The sequence below is a fragment of the Pristiophorus japonicus genome, chromosome 20 (assembly GCF_044704955.1).
Source record: "Pristiophorus japonicus isolate sPriJap1 chromosome 20, sPriJap1.hap1, whole genome shotgun sequence".
Taxonomy (NCBI): domain Eukaryota; kingdom Metazoa; phylum Chordata; class Chondrichthyes; family Pristiophoridae; genus Pristiophorus; species Pristiophorus japonicus.
The window spans coordinates 17,719,602-17,739,995 of NC_091996.1; the positions used below are offsets into that span (position 1 = coordinate 17,719,602).

Sequence of the window (20,394 nt, forward strand, 5' to 3'; positions counted from 1 at the left end):
GCCACCTTCCCTTTTTTATTTTTACGACAGACAGGAATGTACAATTGTTGTAGTTCATCCATGCGGTCTCTAAATGTCTGCCATTGCCCATCCACAGTCAACCCCTTCAGTATCATTCGCCAATCTATCCTAGCCAATTCACGCCTCATACCTTCAAAGTTACCCTTCTTTAAGTTCTGGACCATGGTCTCTGAATTAACTATTTCATTCTCCATCCTAATGCAGAATTCCACCATATTATGGTCACTCTTCCCCAAGGGGCCTCGCACAACGAGATTGCTAATTAATCCTCTCTCATTACACAACACCCAGTCTAAGATGGCCTCCCCCCTAATTGGTTCCTCGACATATTGGTCTAAAAAACCATCCCTTATGCACTCCAGGAAATCCTCCTCTACCGTATTGCTTTCAGTTTGGTTAACCCAATCTATGTGCATATTAAAGTCACCCATCGTAACTGCTGCACCTTTATTGCACGCACCCCTAATTTCATGTTTGATGCCCTCCCCAACATCACTACTACTGTTTGGAGGTCTGTACACAACTCCCACTAACGTTTTTTGTCCTTTGGTATTCTGCAGCTCTACCCATATAGATTCCACATCATCCAAGCTAATGTCCTTCCGAACTATTGCCTTAATTTGCTCCTTAACCAGCAATGCTACCCCACCTCCTTTTCCTTTTATTCTATCTTTCCTGAATGTTGAATACCCCTGGATGTTGAGTTCCCAGCCCTGATCATCCTGGAGCCACGTCTCCGTAATCCCAATCACATCATATTTGTTAACATCTATTTGCACAGTTAATTCATCCACTTTATTGCGGATACTCCTTGCATTAAGACACAAAGCCTTCAGGCTTGTTCTTTTAACACCCTTTGTCCTTTTAGAATTTTGCTGTACAGTGGCCCTTTTTGTTTTTTGCCTTGGGTTTCTCTGCCCTCCACTTTTCCTCATCTCCTTTCTGTTTTTTGCTTTTGCCTCCTTTTTGTTTCCCTCTGTCTCCCTGCCATATCAGTTTAAATCTATCTTTCTATGTTTCTATGTTTCTAGCCAACTCTGCCCTCATACCTTTGTAGTCTCCTTTATTTAAGCATACGACACTGGTTTGAGATCCAACTTTCTCACCCTCCAACTGGATTTGAAATTCAGCCATGTTATGGTCACTCATTCCTAGAGGATCCTTTACTAGGAGATCATTTATTAATCCTGTCTCATTACACAGGACCAGATCTAAGATAGCCTGCTCCCTGGTTGGTTCCGCAACGTACTGTTCAAGGAAACTATTCCAGATACACTCTATGAACTTTTCCTCAAGGCTACCAACCCTGGCCAATTTGCTTTGTCCAATCAAACTGGAGGTTACAATCGCCCATGATTATTGCTATTACTGCTGCTGCAAGCTCAAGAGGCTTTTGGCAAGGCAAACTTTTTTCCCCTGTTTTTAGGTGCAAGTCTTTTTTAAGAGGCATTTCTGTGCAATGCGAAGGTAAACATAGAAACATAGAAAATAGGTGCAGGAGCAGGCCATTCGGCCCTTCGAGCCTGCACCGCCATTCAATAAGATCATGGCTGATCATTCAACCTCAGTATCCCTTTCCTGCTTTCTCTCCATGCCCCTTGATCCCTTTGGCCGTAAGGGCCATGTCTAACTCTCTTTTGAATATATCTAACGAACTGGCTTCAAAAACTTTCTGTGACAGAGAATTCCACAGGTTAACCACTCTCTGAGTGAAGAAGTTTCTCCTCATCTCGGTCCAAAATGGCTTACCCCTTATTCTTAAACTGTGACCCCTGGTTCTGGAACTCCCAAGCAACGGGAACATTCTTCCTGCCTCTAACCTGTCCAATCCCGTCAGAATGTTATATGTTTCGATGAGATCTCCTCTCATTCTTCTAAACTCCAATGGATACAAGCCCAGTTGATCCATTCTCTCCTCATATGTCAGTCCTGCCATCCCGGGAATCAGTCTGATGAACCTTAACTGTACTCCCTCAATACAGTGGGAGCAGCGTCGGAGCGGCCTATAAAAGGCCCAGCGGGAGCTCGAGAGTCAGCGGCAGTTGGCGAGAGGTGGGAGCAGCGTCGGAGCGGCCTATAAAAGGCCCAGCGGGAGCTCGAGAGTCAGCGGCAGTTGGTGAGAGGCGGGAGCAGCGTCGGAGCGGCCTATAAAAGGCCCAGCGGGAGCTCGAGAGTCAGCGGCAGTTGGCGAGAGGTGGGAGCAGCGTCGGAGCGGCCTATAAAAGTTGTACCGGTGCAGCTACAGCGGGAGAGAAAGCAAAATAGAAGTAGAAAGGAATCAAAAGATGACGTCACAGCCAATGGGGTAAGTGATTGGCTGGTGATTGGTGAGTAGCTTTTCTTTTTATTTTTTATATCAGTAAGTGAACTGTAACATTGTTATTACCAATTTAAGGGTATCTAAGGGTTAAGGCATGGCAGGAGAGCTCGGTCACGTGATATGCTCCTCCTGTACCATGTGGGAACTCAGGGACACTTCCGGTGTCCCTGACGACTACGTGTGTGAGAAGTGTATCCGCCTCGAGCTCCTGACGGTCCGCGTTGCGGAATTGGAGCTGAGGGTGGATTCACTCTGGAGCATCCACGATGCTGAGAATGACGAGAGTATCACGTGTAGTGAGTTGGTCTTACCACAGGAGAAGGGTCCACAGCCAGATAGGGAATGGAAGACCAGCAAGAAGAGCAGTGCAAGGAAGGTAGTGCAGGGGTCCCCTGTGGTCATCCCCCTGCAAAACAGATGCACCGTTTTGAGTACTGTTGGGGGGGATGACTCATCAGGGGAGGGCAGCAGCAGCCAAGTTCATGGCACCGTGGCTGGCTCTGCTGCACAGGAGGGCAGGAAAAAGAGTGGGAGTGCGATAGTGATAGGGGATTCAATGGTGAGGGGAATAGATAGGCGTTTCTGCGGCCGCAACCGAGACTCCAGGATGGTATGTTGCCTCCCTGGTGCAAGGGTCAAGGATGTCTCGGAGCGGGTGCAGGACATTCTGAAATGGGAGGGAGAACAGCCAGTTGTCGTGGTGCACATTGGTACCAACGACATAGGTAAAAAAAGGGATGAGGTCCTACGAAACGAATTTAAGGAGCTAGGAGCTAAATTAAAAAGTAGGACCTCAAAAGTAGTAATCTCGGGATTGCTACCAGTGCCACGTGCTAGTCAGAGTAGGAATCGCGGGATAGCGCAGAAGAATACGTGGCTTGAGCAGTGGTGCAGCAGGGAGGGATTCAAATTCTTGGGGGAGGTGGGACCAGTACAAACCGGACGGTCTGCACCTGGGCAGGACCGGAACCAATGTCCTAGGGGGAGTGTTTGCTAGTGCTGTTGGGGAGGAGTTAAACTAATATGGCAGGGGGATGGGAACCAATGCAGGGAGACAGAGGGAGACAAAAAGGAGGCAAAAGCAAAAGACAGAAAGGAGATGAGGAAAAGTGGAGGGCAGAGAAACCCGAGGCAAAGAACAAAAAGGGCCACTGTACAGCAAAATTCTAAAAGGACAAAGGGTGTTAAAAAAACAAGCCTGAAGGCTTTGTGTCTTAATGCAAGGAGTATCCGCAATAAGGTGGATGAATTAACTGTGCAAATAGATGTTAACAAATATGATGTGATTGGGATTACGGAGACGTGGCTCCAGGATGATCAGGGCTGGGAACTCAACATCCAGGGTTATTCAACATTCAGGAAGGATAGAATAAAAGGAAAAGGAGGTGGGGTAGCATTGCTGGTTAAAGAGGAGATTAATGCAATAGTTAGGAAAGACATTAGCTTGGATGATGTGGAATCTATATGGGTAGAGCTGCAGAACACCAAAGGGCAAAAAACATTAGTGGGAGTTGTGTACAGACCTCCAAACAGTAGTAGTGATGTTGGGGAGGGCATCAAACAGGAAATTAGGAGTGCATGCAATAAAGGTGCAGCAGTTATAATGGGTGACTTTAATATGCACATAGATTGGGCTAGCCAAACTGGAAGCAATACGGTGGAGGAGGATTTCCTGGAGTGCATAAGGGATGGTTTTCTAGACCAATATGTCGAGGAACCAACTAGGGGGGAGGCCATCTTAGACTGAGTGTTGTGTAATGAGAGAGGACTAATTAGCAATCTCATTGTGCGAGGCCCTTGGGGAAAAGTGACCATAATATGGTGGAATTCTGCATTAGGATGGAGAATGATACAGTTAATTCAGAGACCATGGTCCAGAACTTAAAGAAGGGTAACTTTGAAGGTATGAGGCGTGAATTGGCTAGGATAGATTGGCGAATGATACTTGAGGGGTTGACTGTGGATGAGCAATGGCAGACATTTAGAGACCGCATGGATGAATTACAACAATTGTACATTCCTGTCTGGCGTAAAAATAAAAAAGGAAAGGTGGCTCAACCGTGGCTATCTAGGGAAATCAGGGATAGTATTAAAGCCAAGGAAGTGGCATACAAATTGGCCAGAAATAGCAGCGAACCTGGGGACTGGGAGAAATTTAGAACTCAGCAGAGGAGGACAAAGGGTTTGATTAGGGCAGGGAAAATGGAGTACGAGAAGAAGCTTGCAGGGAACATTAAGGCGGATTGCAAAAGTTTCTATAGGTATGTAAAGAGAAAAAGGTTAGTAAAGACAAACATAGGTCCTCTGCAGTCAGAATCAGGGGAAGTCATAACGGGGAACAAAGAAATGGCAGACCAATTGAACAAGTACTTTGGTTCAGTATTCACTAAGGAGGACACAAACAACCTTCCGGATATAAAAGGGGTCAGAGGGTCTAGTAAGGAGGAGGAACTGAGGGAAATCTTTATTAGTCGGGAAATTGTGTTGGGGAAATTGATGGGATTGAAGGCCGATAAATCCCCAGGGCCTGATGGACTGCATCCCAGAGTACTTAAGGAGGTGGCCTTGGAAATAGCGAATGCATTGACAGTCATTTTCCAACATTCCATTGACTCTGGATCAGTTCCTATGGAGTGGAGGGTAGCCAATGTAACCCCACTTTTTAAAAAAGGAGGGAGAAGAAAACAGGGAATTATAGACCGGTCAGCCTGACCTCAGTAGTGGGTAAAATGATTGAATCAATTATTAAGGATGTCATAGCAGCGCATTTGGAAAATGGTGACATGATAGGTCCAAGTCAGCATGGATTTGTGAAAGGGAAATCATGCTTGACAAATCTTCTGGAATTTTTTGAGGATGTTTCCAGTAAAGTGGACAAAAGAGAACCAGTTGATGTGGTATATTTGGACTTTCAGAAGGCTTTCGACAAGGTCCCACACAAGAGATTAATGTGCAAAGTTAAAGCACATGGGATTGGGGGTAGTGTGCTGACGTGGATTGAGAACTGGTTGTCAGACAGGAAGCAAAGAGTAGGAGTAAATGGGTACTTTACAGAATGGCAGGCAGTGACTAGTGGGGTACTGCAAGGTTCTGTGCTGGGGCCCCAGCTGTTTTCATTGTACATTAATGATTTAGACGAGGGGATTAAATGTAGTATCTCCAAATTTGCGGATGACACTAAGTTGGGTGGCAGTGTGAGCTGCGAGGAGGATGCTATGAGGCTGCAGAGTGACTTGGATAGGTTAGGTGAGTGGGCAAATGCATGGCAGATGAAGTATAATGTGGATAAATGTGAGGTTATCCACTTTGGTGGTAAAAACAGAGACACAGACTATTATCTGAATGGTGACAGATTAGGAAAAGGGAAGGTGCAACGAGACCTGGGTGTCATGGTACATCAGTCATTGAAGGTTGGCATGCAGGTACAGCAGGCGGTTAAGAAAGCAAATGGCATGTTGGCCTTCATAGCGAGGGGATTTGAGTACAGGGGCAGGGAGGTGTTGCTACAGTTGTACAGGGCCTTGGTGAGGCCACACCTGGAGTATTGTGTACAGTTTTGGTCTCCTAACCTGAGGATGGAAATTCTTGCTATTGAGGGAGTGCAGCGAAGATTCACCAGACTGATTCCCGGGATGGTGGGACTGACCTATCAAGAAAGATTGGATCAACTGGGCTTGTATTCACTGGAGTTCAGAAGAATGAGAGGGGACCTCATAGAAACGTTTAAAATTCTGACGGGTTTAGACAGGTTAGATGCAGGATAAATGTTCCCAATGTTGGGGAAGTCCAGAACCAGGGGTCACAGTCTAAGGATAAGTGGTAAGCCATTTAGGACCGAGATGAGGAGAGACTTCTTCACCCAGAGAGTGGTGAACCTGTGGAATTCTCTGCCACAGAAAGTGGTTGGGGCCAATTCACTAAATATATTCAAAAGGGAGTTAGATGAAGTCCTTACTACTCGGGGGATGAAGGGGTATGGCGAGAAAGCAGGAATGGGGTACTGAAGTTTCATGTTCAGCCATGAACTCATTGAATGGCGGTGCAGGCTAGAAGGGCTGAATGGCATGCTCCTGCACCTATTTTCTATGTTTCTATGTTTCCAATAGCAAGAACGTCCTTCCTCAGATTAGGAGACCAAAACTGAACACAATATTCCAGGTGTGGCCTCACCAAGGCTCTGTACAACTGGAGTAAGACCTCTCTGCTCCTATACTCAAATCCTCTAGCTATGAAGGCCAACATGCCATTTGTCTTCTTCACCGCCTGCTGTACCTGTATGCCAACCTTCAATGACAGATGTACCATGACACCCAGATCTCGTTGCACCTCCCCTTTTCTTAATCTGTCACCATTCAGATAATATTCTGTCTTCCTGTTTTTGCCACCAAAGTGGATAAACTCACATTAATCCACATTATACTGCATCTGCCATGCATTTGCCCACTCACCTAACCTGTCCAAGTCACCCTGCAGCCTCTTACCATCCTCCTCACAGTTCACACCACCACCCAGATTAGTGTCATCTGCAAACTTGGAGATATTACATTCAATTCCTTCATTAATGTATATTGTAAATAGCTGGGATCCCAGCACTGAACCCTGCGGCACCCTACTGGTCACTGCCTGCCATTCTGAAAAGGATCCGTTTATTCCGGCTCTCTGCTTCCTGTCTGCCAACCAGTTCTCTATCCACGTCAATACATTGCCCCCAATACCATGTGGTTTAATTTTGCACACCAATCTCTTGTGTGGGACCTTGTCAAACGCCTTTTGAAAGTCCAAATACACCATATCCACTCGTTCTCCCTTGTCCACTCTACTAGTTACGTCCTCAAAAAATTCTAGAAGATTTGTCAAGCGTGAGTTCCCTTTCATAAATCCATGCTGACTTGGACCGATCCTGTTACTACTTTCCAAATGCGCTGCTATTTTATCTTTAATAATTAATTCCAACATTTTCCCCACCACCGATGTCAGGCTAACCAGTCTATAATTCCCTGTTTTCTCTCTCCCTCCTTTTTTAAAAAGTGGTGTTACATTAGCAACCCTCCAGTTCACAGGAACTGATCCAGAGTTAATAGAATGTTGGAAAATGATCACCAATGCATCCACTATTTCTAGGGCCGCTTCCTTAAGTACTCTAGGATGCAGCCTATCAGGCCCTGTGGATTTATCGGCCTTCAATCTCATCAATTTCCCTAACATAATTTCCTGACTAATAAGGATTTCCTTCAGTTCCTCCTTTTCGCTAGTCCCTCGAACTCCTAGTATTTCCGGAAGGTTATTTGTGTCTTCCTTAGTGAAGACAGATCCAAAGTATTTGTTCAATTGGTCTGCCATTTCTTTGTTCCCCATTATAAATTCACCTGATTCTGACTGCAAAGGACCTATGTTGGTCTTCACTAATCTTTTTCTCTTCACATATTTATAGAAGCTTTTGCAGTCAGTTTTTATGTTCCCTGCAAGATTCCTCTCATATTCTATTTCCCCCTCCTAATTAGACCCTTTGTTCTGCTCTGCTGAGTTCTAAATTTCTCCCAGTCCTCAGGTTTGCTACTTTTTCTCGCCAATTTATATGCCTCTTCCTTGGATTTAACACTTCCCTTAATTTCCCTTGTTAGCCACGGTTGTGCTAACTTCCCCGTTTGATTTTTACTCCAGACAGGGATGTACAGTTGTTGATGTTCATCCATGTAATCTATAAATGTCTGCCATTGCCTATCCACTGTCAACCCTTTATCATTTGCCAGTGTATCCTAGCCAATTCATGTCTCATACCATCGAAGTTACCTTTCCTTAAGTTCAGGACCCTAGTCTCTGAATTAACACTGTCACTCTCCATCTTAATAAAGAATTCTACCACATTATGGTCACTCTTCCCCAGGGGTCCTCGCACAACAAGATTGCTAATTAGTCCTCTCTCATTACACAACACCCAGTCTAGGATGGCCAGCTCGCTAGTTGGTTCCTCGACATATTGGTCTAGAAAGCCATCCCTAATACACTCCAGGAAATCCTCCTCCACCGCATTGTTACCAGCTTGGTTAGCCCAATCTATATGTAGATTAAAATCGCCCATGATAACTGCTGTACCTTTATTGCACGCATCCCTAATTTCCTGTTTGATGCCATCCCCAACCTCACTACTACTGTTTGGTGGTCTGTGCACAATTCCCACTAAGCCATAGAAATGACTTGGACTCGCAAATATAAGTTGGCTCAGGTTCTTTCTGGCACCAATGAATTGCAGGTTTGAAGTCCTGCTAAAAGATAAGTGAGCATCAGAGACAATGCAATGAAACTGGATTTGAACAGCGCAGGGACCGGGTTACAAATTAACCACACCAAAATCAAAAAGCAAATACTTCTTTATTTGTATTTTTAGCGCCAGAGATTTGAAAGCTGCAAAGGACATTAAGCATTCAGCGGGTTAACAAAAATGGCACGCGCATTTGGGTTGCCTCTCATTTGAGTTTACAATTTTGGGAATACGTCAACCCAGAATTTCACAAAATCTTTACGCAGATGCTGCTTAACCGATGCCTTATTGAGGGGATTGTTGATCTCCAAATAGTATGCATCTGAAATAGTATAAGGTTGCCAGAGATCAGGAACTGCAGAGCTTCCTTTATTAGGATTTCTGTAACAAACAAAACATATTTAGTCCAACGCAACTACTTGTATTTATATAGCACTTAACAATGTAGAAAAAATCTCAAAGTGCTCCACAATACAGTAATTGAACAACTATCGACACCAAGCCAAAAGGATGCAGATATTAGATGAGGTGACTAAAAGCTTGGTCAAAAAGGTGGGTTTTAAGGAGGAGAGAGAGGTGAAGAACTTTAGGGTGAGAATTCCAGAGCATGGGGCCAAGACAGCTGAAGGCACACCACCACGGGTGACGGGAATGGGGGATGCACAAGAGGCTAGAGTTGGAATAAATGCTGAGATCTTGGAGGATTGTAGGACTAGAGAAGGTTAGAGATAGGGAGGAGTGATGCCATGAAGGGATTTAAACACGAGAATGAGAATTGTAACTTTGAGGCGTTGGGGGATCAAGAGCCCAGGAAGGTCAGTGAGCACAAGTGGATTTGAGTGAGAGGAACTTGATACGGGAAAGGATACCAGTGGCCAGCCATGATACATTAGAATACTCGAATCTGGAGGTGACAAAAGCATAGATAGTGTTTCAGAGGCAGGTGGGCTGAGGCACGCGTGGAGGTATGTGATTTTACAGAGGTGGAAGTAGGCGGTTTTTGTAATGGAGAGAATATGGGGTCAGAAGCAAAGCCCAGGTTCAAATAGGACACTTTGGTTCCAAACTATCTGTTTCAATTTGAGATAGTGGCCAAGGAGAGGAATTGGAATCGGTGGCAAAGGTACGGAGTTTGTGGCAGGGGCCAAAGACATGATTTGCACCTTTTTCATTGGAGGACATTTTTAACTGGAGGATACTGTGGTTCATCTAAGATTGTTCAACTATAGAGGGACAAAGCTTGAAGGAACAAAACATCCTTAATATGCTAATATTTGAATTACAAAGATGCTGAGTGTCAGTGTTCCACAGGATCACTCCCTGATTACTATTTGACTGATTGGTCAATCTTGCAAAGACTCTATTCTAAATGAAAAGCAAAAAGCTGATAATGCTTTTAATTCACCTTCAAATGTGTAATGTATGCACCTGTCAAAAGGGGGCACTTGTTTTCATGTTATACTTTAAAATAGTTGTGGAATTGTTGCACTGTGAGTGACTTAGCCAGTCACATGATGTTCACAAGACTCAATAAAACCCTATTAAGCAAAGAACCCATGAAACAACACACTACAAAATGCGAAGGCAGGTTCCAATCAGAACTGAGCCATCAAATCAAATCAGACTGAATATTCTTTTAAGATTATTATTCAATTTGCTTACCCAGTATGAGCAAAATTAGTCCAATACCCAATCATGTACTCAGAGATTTTACGATCAGTCCGAGAGTAATATCTTTTTGTCTCAAATGGTATTCCAAAGACGTAGGGCAACTCGTCAGCATGGTCAGCTCCTTTGTTTTTTTTTGCATAGGAAAACACATAGCTATATGTATTTGCATTCCTAAAAAAGAAAGTAAAGGTTAACAGTAAAATAAAGATAAAAACTGACGTACCATAGAACTAAAAAAGTTTACAGCAATAAAGAAGTCATCTGGCCCAAATTGTCTGTACAGCTCTTTACTCGAGTAATCCAAACTCATTCTACTATCTACTCTCTCCCCATAATCCTGTATCTTCCTCTGCTTCAAGGGGTGGAATTTCCTCTGTATTTGCGCCAGGAGACACGTGCAAATGGAGTGTAAAGCAAATAGCTGGTGTAAAAGATCAAGGACACTTGGGCACAAATGTGTTACACATGTAGGCGCAATAAGCACAAATTTCCACATTCTTATACGTCAATCTATCGATTCTTGACCCTGAACGCATTTCGACTCACTATAATAGCTCTGCCCCAAGCTAAAGAGCTGTACACATGAATTTCCTGCAGTTACACTGGTTCAAAATGAGTGTAAAATTAAGCACAACATTTTAGGCACAGCAGGAAACCAAAGTCATTTTTCTAATGTTTTATTGCTATTTTTGAGCGCTGTTTAAGATATGTATCTCCTCACTGAGACCTGCACTATGTTTCCTGTTTTGTTGAATCCATTGTTATGGCATATATATAAGTCACATTAAAAATTGAATTGCATATTCTTAAACATGCTGCGCCGAGTCAATAGTTAGATTTTAGTAGAACGACCATTTCAGCTGGAAGTTGCAGCCTGTATTTGTGTTGTGTTTTATGGCCAAGAATGCTTTGCATTCATAGACCTCTAATGTTATATACCAGCTTTGGATGGGCCATTAGTGCAGAAAGAAGGACGGACTTGCATTTATATCATGCTTTTTACATCCTGAGGAGGTGTTTCACAGTCAATAAAATACTTTTGAAGAACAGTCACTGTTGTTATGTAGGTAAATATGGCAGCCTAAGAGACTAACAGGTCTATAGACACATATTATGACATGTATACTTGGGGCAGATATTTAGTATAGGAAATATTTAGATAGCCTTACCTTGGCATCTCCCCTCTAGTCTACTGTCTTCTTTTATAGCTATATGCTTTGCATGTTGCGGAGAACATTTACCCTGTCAGCTATCTCCTGCCAGGCATCTTTCAACAGTTCTTTTCTGGAGAGGGTACCCTTGAGTGCCAACCAGGGCAGCCCTCCTTTGCCTCACTTCTTGCAGCAGTACCTCAAAGACACCATCCATAAATGTGGTTGTGCAGTGGCTAGAGCCCTCTATTGCACATAAGTAGTGCGTCCCTTCCCTTTTATATAGCGAATTTGAGTTCAGAACAGCCGTGTGAAAAGAGTCAGTGGGATTTCCCACATTGTGAAGTTTCTGATAAATTAACACATGGGAAGGAATCTCTGTCCTTTAGGTTATTACACTATGGGCCCAAAATTGGTGAAACCCAAGTGCCGCCAACAGGTGACTAGGATCCCTGAGGTCGTGCTGCAAGGTCATCTGCAGTGTCCCTCCATGGCAAGTTAGCAGCCTTCCACCAGCAATGCTGCAGCTACTGGGGTAGCACTGCATAGGAATACTAGAATAAGGAAAGGAACACAAAAGACAGACACTAAGGGAATGCACAAGGGTGATTAGTTGACTTTGTTATATAAGATTCAAAATAATAATTTATAAATTATGTTTCGACTGTTTGTTTTATGATGGCTTTCATTTCAGCTTTCTACACAAGAGGAACTGTTGAGCAACGAGCAGCTGGGGTTTCATTCGTTGGAACCGGAGCCAGTATCGACATAAACTCTGCAAAAGTCAGAGATTTACATCCTGCCTCCTCCTTAACTCCTCCTTGTTATGTATTGATGTGTGTATCGTCCTGGTACCTTAAATGTAATATAAGCACAATGGTACACCACAGAGGGCGCTGTGGTGGGAAACCTGGAAGTACCTGCAACAGGCACTATAAAAGGCTGACCACCACACCTGAGAGGCACTCTGGAGCTGAACAATAAAGGACGAAGGTCACAGCAGTTAGATTTACACCAGACCGTGTGGAGTCAGTGATTTGTGTGCTACATACACCACATTGGCGACAAGGAAGCGGACGAACTCCACGCAACCATGGCTACTCTGGGCTCGCTAAAGGATTTTACCGTGGGCAATGATTGGGAGGCCTTCACGGAAAGGCCACCTTCAGCGTATGTGTAAAAGAAATCGGACTCAACATGTAGCTGAGGAGATGGGGGATGATCCACCATCCAGCGAGGAGCAGGCAGAAGATGATGAGGTGTTGGGACTGTACACGTGTACCGACGATTCGCCCCCAGTGATAAGGGAAGTAAAAATCAACGGAGTCCCTGTGAGTATGGAAGTGAACACGGGCTCGGGTCCATCGTTGATGAGTCGGAGAACTTTTGATAAACTGTGGATTAACCCAGCTGCACGACCCAAGCTGGTCCCGGTCACGGCGAAGCTGCGTACCGACACCAGGGAACTATACCTGTTCTTGGCAGAGTGACGGTGCAGGTATCCCACGGGGACGAGACACACGGTTTACCTTTGTGGGTCGTTGCAGGCGATGGGCCAACACTCCTCGGCCGGAGGTGGATGGGGACGGTCCGTGGGAGCTGGGAAGACTTCACCACTCCACAGGCTGCTGCTCCCCGGGGTGCTGCTGTGCCCCGGGTCCCCAGAGAGCAACGCCGACTGAGCTGGAGCTGCAGCCTCAGCCCCCACAGGCAAGCAGCTCTGCAGCGAGGGGCCTAGTGGGGGGGGGCGGGGTGAGCCAGCGGGGCGCTGCAGGCTGGGTGCGAGGGATCCAGGATGGCCGGCGGATCGGAGGGGCCCACGCAGAGGGAGAGTCAGGCGGCAGTAGCAGCTGGAGGTCGGCGGCCACGGCGGCCGCAGGAGAGGCCGCTACGGAGGCCGCGGGGGAGGCGGCAAGTGCGGCCGCTGGAGAGGCCACGACGGCCGCAGGGGAGGCGGCTACGGTGGCCGCTGGAGAAGCGATGACGAAGGCCGCAGGAGAGGCGGCAAGTCAGGTAGCAGCGGAGGCTGCGACAGCGGAGGGCATCCGGAGCGGCGGAGAACAAGATGGCGGCGGCATTGTGTCCAGAGCAGCAGAGCATCAAAGATGGCGGCGCCCAAGGAGAAGCCTCGTGGAATCCTCCTGCATCAAAGATGGCGCCTTAAAAAGGAAATGCACCCGGGAGTCTTAAAAGGGCCTTACCATGAGGTGGTCCCCACAAAGGACTTCTGTAAGGCAGAGCGAGTCTAAAATGAGCTATGTTAATGTGGGATGACGAATTTGTAATAAGAATTAATATTTTAATGTTGAATGGCCACTGTACTTGTGTAAAATAATGGATATGAAGTACAATTAATGATAAGAGCGAACAAGGAAATCAGGGATCCGTTACCAGTCAATAACTAGTCATGTACCATACTAACGCACTGTCTATGCTTACCTGCCTTCCGTTGGACAAGTGTGATGTTATGTATTGATGTGTGTATCGTTGTCCTGCGTCCTGGTGGGGGGGATGTGTGATGTTATGTATTAATGTGTGTATCGTCCTGGTACCTTAAATGTAATATAAGCACAATGGTACACCACAGAGGGGGCTGTGGTGGGAAACCTGGATACCTGCAACAGGCACTATAAAAGGCTGACCACCACACCTGAGAGGCACTCTGGAGCTGAACAATAAAGGACGAAGGTCACAGCAGTTAGATTTACACCAGACCGTGTGGAGTCAGTGATTTGTGTGCTACATACACCACACTCCTCTTCCTCCTGAGGCAGTCACGGTGGCAAGGGCTAAGCCCTCGTGATGGCCAAGTTGTGGAGGATGCAGCAGACCACCACGAAATGGGATACCCGCTCTGTCATGTACTGGAGGACTCTTCCCGAGCGGTCAAGGCAGCAGAACCATTGCTTGAGCACCCCAATGGTCTGCTCGATGACACTCCTCGTGGCAGTATGGCTGTCAGTATATGAGTGCTGACCATGTGTGGTGGAATTGTGGAGGGGAGTCATCAGCCAGGTATAGCGTGGATAGCCCTTGTGTCCGAGTTGGAAGATTGCTGGCACAGCGGACTGGTGCAGGATGAAGGCATCATGACTGCTGTTGGGATACTGGGCATTCACCATCATGATGTGCTGGGCATGGTTGCACACCAACTGCACATTATGAGAGTGGTAGCCTTTGCGGTTGTGGTACATCTCAAAATTGGTATGCGGCGCTCACAAAGCCACGTGTGTGTAGTCAATGGCACCCTGCACCATGGGGAAGCCAGATATCCTGGCAAAGCCAGGTGTATGCTCTTCTTGCTTCTCGCTGTTCAGAGAGAAGACAATGAAGTCCCTTCTCCTGGCGTACAGAGCCTCTGTGACCTCCCGGATGCAGCAATGGACGGCAAGTAAAAAATATATATTCGTTCATGGGATGTGGGCGTAGCTGGCGAGGCTAGCATTTATTGCCGATCCTTAATTGCCCTTGAGAAGATGGTGGTGAGCTGCCTTCTTGAACCGCTGCAGTCCGTGTTGTGAAGGTACTCCCAGAGTGCTGTTACAGAGGAAATTCCAGGATTTTGACCCAGCGACACTGCAGCCACAGTACACCGGGAATGTTTAAGGTGATGGATGGGGTACCAATCAAGCGGGCTGCTTTATCCTGGATGGTGTCGAGCTTCTTGAGTGTTGTTGGAGCTGCACTCATCCAGGCAAGTGGAGAGTATTCCATGACGCTCCTGACTTGTGCCTTGTAGATGGTGGATAGGCTTTGGGGAGTCAGGTGGTGAGACACTCACCGCAGAATACGCAGCCTCTCACCTGCTCTTGTTGCCACAGTATTTATGTGGCTGGTCCAGTTAAGTTTCTGGTCAATGCTGACCCCCCCCAGGATGTTGATGGTGGGGGGGTCGGTGATGGTAATGCTGTTGAATGTCAAGGGGCGGTGTTAGACTCTCGCTTGTTGGAGATAGTTATTGCCTGGCATTTGTGTGACGCAAATGTTACTTACCACTTTTCAGCCCAAGCCTGAATGTCATCCAGGTCTTGCTGCATACAAGCATGGACTGTTTCATTATCTGAGTAGTTGCGAATGGCACTGAACAGTATGCAGTCATCAGCGAACATCCCCACTTCTGACTTTAGGAAATGTTAGCTAGGTCGCCCAGTCAAAGGATAAGGGGTAAGCCATTTAGGAACGAGATGAGGAGAAACTTCTTTTCTCAGAGAATTGTGAACCTGTGGAATTCTCTACCACAGAAAGCTGTTGAGGCCAGTTCATTAGATATATTCAAAAGGGAGTTAGATATGGCCCTTACAGCTAAAGAGATCAAGGGGTATGGAGAGAAAGCAGGAATGGGGTACTGAAGTTACATGATCGGCCATGATCATATTGAATGGTGGTGCAGGCTCAAAGGGCCAAATGGCCCACTCCTGCACCTATTTTCTATGTTTCTATGTTTTGCTCTCAGGCCGGGGGTCTGGTTCCAAGAGATGACAGTATCCACTGTAGCCCATGCCAGAAGTGGCTGGAAGCGAGGTGGCCGCAATTATTTTGCTGTAACCGGCCTGAACTGCCGGCGCTAAGCAGGGAAATTTTGCGACCAAGAAGAGTGTATGTAAATTATTACACAATAGTTATAGCAAGAGAATATCCAGTTACCTTCTTAAAAGTCCCCTTAGCCTATTCATCACAAAATTGAATTTCTCTCACCTTCCCCAACCGTGGAGCCACACAGGAAATTAGTAATTGTTTTAAAAAATATATCCTTGCGTGACTTACTTGGCATTTTTTTGGTGCAAATTAAGAGTTGTTTGTGTAGAAACCAAGAAGATGATATCTGTTTCAAAATCAATTGTTGCTTGTTTAATTTCTTTCCGGGTTGTTAAATTTCCATTGGCCTGGCTGTATATCTCGTATACGCTATCTATAGCCTTTTTATCCTTATCGGGGAAGATACTTTCAATCAGGTTGTAAAACCTCTTTCTGTGGAGAAAAATGTTTTGAAATTTTATTTCCACCAAACCAAATGTTTTAAAAATTGTATCCGTTCTTATTTGTGACTATTTAATGCTAAGATCTGCTTTCACAACCATAATTTTTTATCAACACCTGTTCCACCTCTCACTCACTGCACATGGATTCTTGTTAAAGTTTCACTCTTCCTCAGTTGGATCTATTCATGACCAACAATACCATTGTGATACTCAATGCTCTGCTGACTACTGCTCATGAGTACGTATAGTGCACCCTCACATGGCATTTCATGTCCATCCTCAAACTATCTTTTCAACAGCATCAGCTCAATCTATACCATAGCTGTCTCGGTCTTCAGTTCCATGTCAACCTTCATATCATCTAAAGCTTGAACAAAAATCTTTTTTTTTTCCTTTCAGATATTAAGAACCGAAGGCTCAACCATCCCATGGGATGCCATCCCACCCGTAATTCCTCTTTCATCTTTATTCTGCTTGTATCTTCCCTAGCTTCATTCCTTGTTTTCAAAATCTCCTCTGACTTTCCCTTTTCTGACCATGAGTAATCCCACTACACTCACCCCTCCAACATGGAGCTGAGCTCTTTCACCACTTCCAACTCTTTCTTCTTGGCTACCCTCTTGCCCCTTCTGATTCCTTGTTCTGTCTCCAATCTTCTCGATCCTCCTAAATCCCTCTCGCTGGCCTCTTGCCTTCCTTAGATATCAGCCAAGTTAAGTTACTCTACTCCCATTACCCACTTCAATCTATCTCATTCTAAACTTGTAGCTCTCCTTTTCTGCAGCTCCAACCCTGAAAGGATGATCAAAACTGCTGTCAAAGAAGGCGCTGTTGTAGGACCGAGGGACCTGAATTTGGCTGAGGCTGAGTATCAAATATCTGACTCTGCCTGTCTTCTCTGGACCATAACCTTCAATACCTCATTGCCTTCAATCTCATTGTATCCCAAACCTGCGCAACCCATTTCTACCCCTGCTCAAGATGCACAAGTAGAACTGTTCTGGAAGATAAATTGCTTCTGTCCCACAGGAACCAATGTTCTTTCATCGAGACTCTATGGGAGCAATTTGTGTCTGGTGTGCTAATTGGGCGAGTGGCAGATGTTGCAATCGCGCCAATTGCACCAGTGCTAGGTTTGAATCATCTTGGTGATCGGAGCTCTTTAGCATGCAGTGATGAACTCCAAAGCAGCTCGCTAGTTGGGAAGGGTGGACAATTAGCCAGCTCCTATGTCCAGATGACCCACAGACTGGGCCTAGAGGGTGAGGCAATCCTGGGGGGGGCGGAGGGGCAGAGGTGAAATTGAGGGTTGCACAGGGACTGGTAGCGGTCACCATATTATCCCTTATTATCCTTTATCTCAGTCCATAACATCTACTTTTATCTGGAGTAAATCCAGGTTTAATTATTTTGCTTACTTTATCTTTTTACATAAATACGAACACTCTCTCTTGGCCTATTCTCTCTACCTTTATGCATCAGTCTATATCCTTTGAGTTGTACCACCCACTCATGATGTTAGTTGTGGCTAATTTAGCCACAACTAACATCATGATCCTTGTCACCAGCATTTAGCTCAAGATTATCTAATTTATTCTTAACCTTCCTTCCCGCCACTCATTGATGCAGTTCTTGCCAGAATTCCCATTTCTCCTGACCTCTCCAATTTCTTTGGCTTACTGTCATTCTTTACCTGCTCTACATTCCTTGTTTTCAACATATTTGCCATGTGGTTAAGTTTTATGCTATCTATTTCTTGATCTTTAAATGCCCCTCTGTCTGCTATACCAGTTGAAATTCACCCTTTTTATATTTTCCACCAGGATATTGATGCAAGCATAGTTCAGGTGATGGCCTCCTTCTGTCCCAGAACTCGCCCCAGTGTCTCAACAATATCCTTCTCTTCTACAAAATGTTTCTGGCTACACTTTTAACTGTTTAATCCTATCCTACCTATGCTGCCCAGCAAGTGGCACCATAATAATTCAGAGATTATGACACTAGGGATCATTTTCTTTATCTAGCACCCAGTTCCTAATAATCTAATAGCAGGAACTCCAACCTACTCTTGCCAAATATCTTTGGTTCCCTCATGATCTATAACCACTAGCTGATTCCCATCCCTTGCCAGAAGTTTGTCCAGCTGCTGCATCACATCTCTTACCTCATCACCAGGGAGGCAACGCACTATGCAGGACTCAGTCGTAGTTGCAACACATGCTATCTATGGCTTTGCTTATGGAATTCCCTTCTAGGACTATATACTTTTTGCAACATTTCCTTCCACCTCTTGGGTGTCCCCTTCCATCTTGAAGCCCAAATTTTCATCAGGATTACCCTACTTCAAGTCACTGTTGCTGACTTCCTCATAGCTATCTAAATCTTATAGCCTGGTGGTTTCTTGCATGTCCTCTCCCTGCAGATGGTCAATCATTCCTATCCTCTCCCCAAGCTCTCCTGTTTCACTCAACTATCTGCTCGTGGGATGTCCACTCTCTAGAACATGTGATCTTGAATCTCCTTGTGCTACATGATATGGTGTGGAGATTTGTACCACAAGTTCATCAATCTTACAGCAGCAACAACTTGCATTTATATAGCACCTTCAACATAGAAAAATGTCCCAAGGCGCAGAACAGTGGTGTAATCAGATCAAAATGTGTGCTGAGACAAAGAAGGAGATATTAGGAAAGATAAACTAAAGCTTAGTCGAAGAGTTGAATTTTAAGGAAGACCCTAAAGGAGGTGGTAGAGAAGTTCAGGGAGAGGATTACAAAGCATGGAGCGGTTGAAGGCACAGCAGCTAATGGTAGAGTGAAGAATTGGGGAGAGCGGGGGGAGGTGAAAAAAGGCCAGTCAGAAGAGCAGTGAGTTCAGGGGAAGTAAGTTGTAGGATTGACAGAGGTTACAGAGATAGAGGGGGGAAAGGTGTGAAGGGTTTTAAACGCGACAGTTAGAATTTTAAATTAGAGGCATTGGGATTCCGGGAGCTAGTGTAGGTCAGAAAGTATAGGGCTGATGAGTCAACTTGGTTTTGGATGAGCTGAAGTTTACTGATGGTGAAGAATGGGGCTGGCCAGGAGATCACTGGAGTAGTCAAGTCTGGAGGCGATAGAGGCATGGATGAGAGTTTCAGGAACAGATGGGCTGAGCTCGGGTTAGAGGTGGACAATGTTTATGGAGGTGGAAGTAAGTGGTCTTTGTGATGGAGAGGATATGAGGTTGAAAGCCCAGCCCTGGATCGAGTAGGACACCGATTGCAACCAGTCTGCTTCAGTGTGCCACGGGTACCGAGTTTGTGGCAGCCCTTTGGATCATCTTCGGGGATTTTTGACTGACAATATACTAATTTGATAAGCAGTTGATTTTCTTGGTACAATGCATATTATTTATTTCTTTAAGTTCGCTGTACAATTAAAAGTTTTTTGTTTGCAGCTATACTTTAGCTCTCATGGTTTACCACTGTGAGCCTGGGCCCATGCTCATTCCACCGCCACTAACTTGCCACTAATGCGGGTGTTTTCTATTGCTTAATGGCAACAGCAGCAGAAATTGGAGTTAAAACTGACAGAATACCAGGAACAATAATAAGTTCTGGTGGGTCTACATCTATAAATCAATCAAGAAAAATTTTGAGGTATTGTGAATCAGAATGTACAAATGTGTTCTGCTTAATTTCCTACAATTACCCTCTCTAGTGGATTAACACTAGTGAATTTTAAGCCACTTGCCTCAAAATAGAATAATTGTGGGAATCCTATAGAATAAGCTCATCAATTAAAATAAAATAATTAACATTTCTATTCAATATTGTTGAAATAAACAAAAAATAGCAACATTAATGGCCTGATTTCCAAAAAAAGGGAACCATGTCCCTAAATTACTAATCTTACTCAGGGAGACAACAAGGCCATCCAATGTGGGGAATGGAAATATTACCAGTACCACAGAGGTTGTTGTCCTAAGGGCTACTGCTTATTGTTGGACATATTA

The 20,394-nt window shown here is 45.1% G+C and overlaps 1 protein-coding gene across 2 annotated transcripts in view; it reads right to left on the minus strand.

Moving 5' to 3' along the window:
- Positions 1–8,691: 8,691 nt before the first annotated feature.
- LOC139233186 (bile salt-activated lipase-like) overlaps positions 8,692–20,394 on the minus strand; it is a 43,404-nt gene continuing 31,701 nt past the window's right edge. For both annotated transcript variants that reach the window (XM_070863817.1, XM_070863816.1), the window contains 3 exons: positions 16,187–16,390; positions 10,263–10,442; positions 8,692–8,981 (listed from right to left, as the gene is read on the minus strand). In XM_070863817.1, coding sequence (XP_070719918.1) covers positions 8,816–8,981; positions 10,263–10,442; positions 16,187–16,390 — 550 coding nt within the window. In that variant the 3' untranslated portion in view covers positions 8,692–8,815. The remainder of the gene's footprint in view (positions 8,982–10,262; positions 10,443–16,186; positions 16,391–20,394) is intronic.